Source organism: Trypanosoma equiperdum (genome assembly GCF_001457755.1).
Source record: "Trypanosoma equiperdum strain OVI genome assembly, contig: ctg_758, whole genome shotgun sequence".
In the NCBI taxonomy this organism is placed as follows: domain Eukaryota; phylum Euglenozoa; class Kinetoplastea; order Trypanosomatida; family Trypanosomatidae; genus Trypanosoma; species Trypanosoma equiperdum.
The window spans coordinates 2,758-8,279 of NW_027124707.1; the positions used below are offsets into that span (position 1 = coordinate 2,758).

Here is a 5,522-nt window from a genome sequence, read left to right on the forward strand (position 1 = left end):
TGTCGTTTTAGAGAGTTTTGGGTTCTAGTGTCGTGCAACGTTAGCGAGTTGACTCCCCACCTCCATTGCAGGTTGTACCGCTTCCTTTTTGTTGACCAAATAAATGTGATTTTCTGCTTGTTCGTAGCTGGGCGCCGTCATCTGGATGCGAAAATGATTTAAGTACCGTCCGTTGTGTTGATGTGTCCTGCTGCATGCAGATGTGACGGAGGTTGCCGATATGGCGAAGTCTAAACACCTTTTGGCTGCAGAAATGCTGTAACAGTTGCGCATGGCGCCGGTGGGTCGGTGCCGGTGCTTTCCGGGAGTAGCTGCCGTGCCATAGAGTGCAGAAGTTTCCGATTTGGCGATTCTGCTCGGTTAAATTCGCTTGTTTACTTTCCCAAGCTATCGCCTTTGACTTTGAACGAAGAGGGGGAGGTACTTGCCCCTTAGAAACCGTGGCAGCGTCAGGTGCAGAGGTTTGTTATGGGCGTTTGAGACGGGGGCTGCTTGCAGTGACTGAACAGAGTGTGAGCCAACATGTTTGCTTGATAACGAAAACCCTCTTTTTTTTTTAGGGGGGGGTCATACCAGCAGCTTATTTTACATGTTTATGTGTTGATGCGTACAGTTCACTCACATGCATTTTTTGTTTCGTTATTTCTTTTCCCCAGTGGGAAAATGCACTGTGCAACTGATAGGATAGATCAGCTCTCTTTTGCGGTGGGCTGTTCTCGTTTCAGCATCATATGACGAGCAAGTCGCCGGAGTAGGGGCTTTCGTTTATTTGATATTTCCCAACCGCCCTCCTCTTGCGGCGTTCCGTCTTTTTTACCTCTGAGATTAGCTTTGTATGTGTGGAGCGCTGGATTGCGTTGGGACAACATACACCTTTCACTTGTGTGAAGCGGTAGGCTCAGAAGCTGGTGAGTTAATGTGACTGCTCGGTGTGCCGTGATTTTTTGGTCATTTTTCGTACTTCAATTACTTTCCCCGAGTCGTTCCTGTTTGTGGGAAAAAAAACAGTGACGAGCTTACCTTTCTTTTGTACCAGCGGCGGTTGTTTATGTTGTATTGTATTTGTTTGCCAATTCAATTGACGACTTAATTAGCGTTATCATTGTTAACTTTTTTGCTTTGGAGAACCCACGGGGAGAGGCACCACGGTTGCAGTGGTCACCGTTGCAGCAATCGCTGCAGGTTACTTGTTTTATCGAAGTGGTGGAAGATAGTAGTAAAACACTCATATCACTCACACTTGAATGTTGTTTCAGAATTATTGGATATCGCATGGGACAACTGAGAATGTTGTGCGTGTTACGTAGATTCAAGCGACATCCACTCAAGTCAGCGGTTAAAAGCGTTTGCCTTACCGTGGATTTGACTTCTTGCGTTGGGTTTCACTGACATATCGTTGGGTTTGCACAATCAGCTTATAGACAAAGTTATTTTACCATTCTCCTCTTTTTACCAGTTTTGTTATTTACAGGTGGGCTTACTTTTCCACTTGTAACCATTTGAAGGCTGTGGTAAGCATTATTTATGTGCCACCGTGCCGGCAGTGTTGTTAAGCAGGGGGGAAAGAAGGCACTATTGAAACATATTGGCACCATTTAAACGCCACCATACGCCAACATGGAACTTCTTCGTTATTTTCCCGCAATGTCATCCTGTGAGTCACACTTGTAATCACTACGGGGATTCGTCCGGCAGATTCTAGTCGTGCTCGTTCAGTGGGCAATGTTCTCTCTCACTGGTGCAGGCCATTATCGTCATTGTGATGGAGGTGCTTGGAATTGGACATCCGGTTTCTTACTTTTTATGTTGTTCACATCACAACCACCACACAGACACTTTCCCGTAGGTATGATGTCCTTTAAAAAAAGTGGAACTGACGGCTCCAGAAGGGCTTCTACCATGTTGATTTTCTGCCTCGACGGGATCGTGAAGGCTGATCAACTGTGATAAATTCATATTGACGGCCCGTGACTTCGAGGACTTTTTTGTGGCTGAGCGTCGAGAGAAGCTCCAGGACCAGGACATGCCTGTGCTAGTGGGGGCACCGAGCACGGTACGGAAAGGTATTAAATAAACTGGAGCAACCACATAGATGTGTATCATTAGATGCAACTAATAAAGTTTGAAGTTACAGCAGAGACAGCGATACTTCACTGCAGTGGATTATGCCAACGGGTGCTTGCGGGGGTTATGATCAGTTGGTGGTGAGCGCTTTTCTAAAGAGGATCGTCGGGTACGAACCCAGTAGCAGTGCCGGATGTGTATACAAGGAAGCCGGATTTTTTCTGCACTGATAGGTGCCATGCCAATTAATGGGTGCCTTATGGATGCTTTGAATGAAACGTTCTCTGTGGAACTTGAAGTGCTCACAATGCTGGCAGAGTAGCTTTACAGGTCGCACGAAAATGTATTTGACAGAGCGTCGATATCGGTCTGCACTTGCTGAATATAGTGAATATATTGATTCTGACGATCCCTGGTGGGATAAGCTAAACTAATTCCCACTGGATGCTAATCATGTCTACACGGATGAAGAGACGTGTGCTCGTCATTTCGTTGTACAAAAGCTGCCTGGCAGCGAACCTACCACGCTACAGGCGAAGGTAATGGAGAAGCTAAAGTGCTTGACACCAAATCCAGAGATGTCGCACATACGAGGTGAACATGGCGCTCGACTGGTGCGCCACGGAGGTGCTGTGCTGACGATCTCCGTTTCTTTTACCGAACACATGCGGTAAAGTGGAGCCCAGATGAAACAAACGGAGCGGAATCCGGTTCGCTAGTTTTCAGCCTTGCTGTGACGTGTGGTCGAGCCACTGAGCATAGCTGTATGTGTTTGCGGTGTGTGATTGAAAAGTGAAAGAGGTTGTGGAAGAGGGTGATGAACGGTACCGGTATTGAAACAACTTGGTTATGCCGATGGGGCGCCGTCAGATCTATTTCCCTGCGCGGGTTTTGTTGGAGAGGCCCAAAGAACTTAAAGTCTTCACTGGGCGGTGCTGGTTGCGAGGCCGCAGTCCAGTTACTGACGTGCTGGGGTCTTGACGAATCGCACCTGGAACCGATAAATCGGTAGTTTAGTTGCAGTGAATTGCCTGTACATGGTTTCTACTTGAATAATTGCGAGTCGTCGGCCGCAGCAGAGATTTAGGGGCTATTGTGCTTGAAGAGGGTTAGATTGTATACATGGGGCGTTTGGAACAGTAACCTTTAAGGGCGGAAATGAGGCTGTTTTTCTGTTTTCGTTTTTTTTCCCGTAAATTTCATATTATCGAAAATCTCTGGTGTGACATCGGCACCGACAAGTCTCTAGGGGTCCAATCCAACGGAGACACGTATGAACTGCAAAGTAACGGAACAAGTGATGAATAAAAGGGAAGTCTGTGCAACCTCAGTGTTTGAATGATTTGCCCCGTACCGGGGGAGTGCCTACCTGAGCAGGTCTAACGAACTCTGGGCACATCCTGTTTGCGTTACTGTTTTCTTTGAGTGTATAGATGTTGAACACCACCCCTACGTACGCACCCCTACCTTTCGTCAATCCTGCGGATTGTATCAGGGGTGAACGGCAGGCAAAAGGTGCGCTTTAGTGACATTTGTGCACTTCAACATTCTGTCAGGGACTGCGTTTTCTTTCCTTTGCATGCGGAAGCCGTGAAGTGGAAGTGGACTCGGTACTACGATAAGGCTAAGCTTGAAGGGCTCACCAAGACTCACTTCCTTCCCCCGCTATCGGAAAGTACTCGTTGGCGTGGCGCATCAAGCAGGTGTTCACTTTCTTACCAAAAGTAGTAGTAAAATGCGGGTGGTGGCTGAGGGTGTTGTCAAATTTGAAGTACCAACCCGATGAACCGTTCTAGGGTGCAAACACAAGCTAAGCACTTCGATTTAGGAATTTCATTTGCACTTCACTTCAATTACTGTTACCGATTGGTCTGTATGCGCATAGCCCCACTAATCTCTTTTCCCTCTTCCTACCGCTTAATTTACATGAATACTGGTCATGTGATTCGCTACGCTTGTCCCCAACTTGCCCTTTGGATCGCAGATATGAGTTCCATCCCCGCCAACAGCGTTACCTGCTCCATATGCCTCGAGCACTGGGTAGAACCGACGGAGTGCCTGCCATGCAGGCACATATTCTGCAAGAAGTGCATATCCAGAGTAGAACGGTGTCCTTTGTGCCGCTCGCACATAAGGGAAATGATGAGTGCTAATCGCTTCCTGCTTGAGGCGGTGGAAGGCGTTGTTGGGCATGACGGGGTTGAACAACGGGTAAGGAATGCAGAGCAGCGAGCAGAGGAGGCAGAGAAAATTTTGGCGGAGATCGCTGGGCCGTTTTTGGAAACAGACAACGAAACATGTTGGGAGGCGAAGGCAAGGGAGAATGCAGAAAAGGTCATCGGAGGCCTCCGGTCCCAGCTGGAGTGTCTAAGAGCGAAGAAACGCGGTATGGAAGCAGCCATATCGAAACTGGAAGCGAGCAAGAGAAATTGTGCGCGGGGTCCGGATGTAAATCATTTTTTGCATTGCCTTTCGGGTGCCACACTGCTTCCGCAGTTGATATCAACCTTTGCCCCAACTTCAACTTCGCGCGCCGCCATGGGTGTTGCAGCGAGAGCGGCGTTGGGGATGGTGACGCGAGGTCCTTTGGGGGCGGTCGCCGGTACCGCTTTGGGTGCAGTTGCCGCCGCAGCATTTGCGGGGGAGTCGAGTGGGAGGCAAGGAAATGATGAGATAGATGAAGAAATACGAGTGAAAACAGCAGACCTGCGGATTTTGGAGCGTGAGATCGAGAACATCGAGGCCAACTTGCGTTTGGAGGAAGAGAAGGAGAATCGAAGGCAGTATTTTGTGGGGTTGATAAGGTCAATGGGACAAAATTCGGAGCGCGGGATGGGACAATCATAGTGTGCGCCCAGGGACAAATGTCTCCCGCACTTGGAATGGAACAGAAACCAAAGGGAGTGCCGTAAAATGGGAGGAGGACAACCCTGGCGAAGAGTTGATTAGTTTCCCCCACGCATGCACGTAAGGAGTAGCGAGGAATTGTCTGGTCTCGGCGACTCGTCGGGGTGACACGGCGAAAGCAAATGCAATTGCTCGCTTGTGTACGCGCACATCTGTGGGTGCTGTGCGCCAAGAGGCACGTTCTAGGTCTGACATTTTGATTTTTTTTTTCATATGTGTGTGAAAGTGGGAATAGTTGTCTGTGCCAACTTTCGTTCTCGCTCACTTTACTGTGTGTGTGTGTGTGTTTTCACTTTTTTTTTGTTAATTTTGCTTGGGGTGAGGGGGGGACGTCCTGCCGTCTACCCCACTACCCTTGTGAAGAATCTTGTTGGTAACAGTGAGGTTCAACTAGGCGGCTCCGCGCCATGTGCGCTTGCCAGAAGACAAGTAGATAATGTAAAGTGGGAAGTTCTTTTGCTTCTATGTGTGAGTTTGGGGACTAATTGTGAGTCTGTTGCTGGTTAGCTCGCGTATGAAACAGAGAATGTGGTGATTTCATGCAAACCAAC

The 5,522-nt window shown here is 48.4% G+C and overlaps 1 protein-coding gene across 1 annotated transcript; it reads left to right on the plus strand.

Annotated features, from left to right (window-relative positions):
* Nucleotides 1-3,846: 3,846 nt before the first annotated feature.
* On the plus strand, nucleotides 3,847-4,911 carry TEOVI_000349700 (Zinc finger, C3HC4 type (RING finger), putative; the record flags this gene model as incomplete). The annotated part of the gene is made up of 1 exon (XM_067226394.1): nucleotides 3,847-4,911. One exon carries the CDS (start codon nucleotides 3,847-3,849, stop codon nucleotides 4,909-4,911), a length of 1,065 nt encoding a protein of 354 aa, XP_067082495.1.
* Between the last annotated feature and the right edge of the window lie 611 nt (nucleotides 4,912-5,522).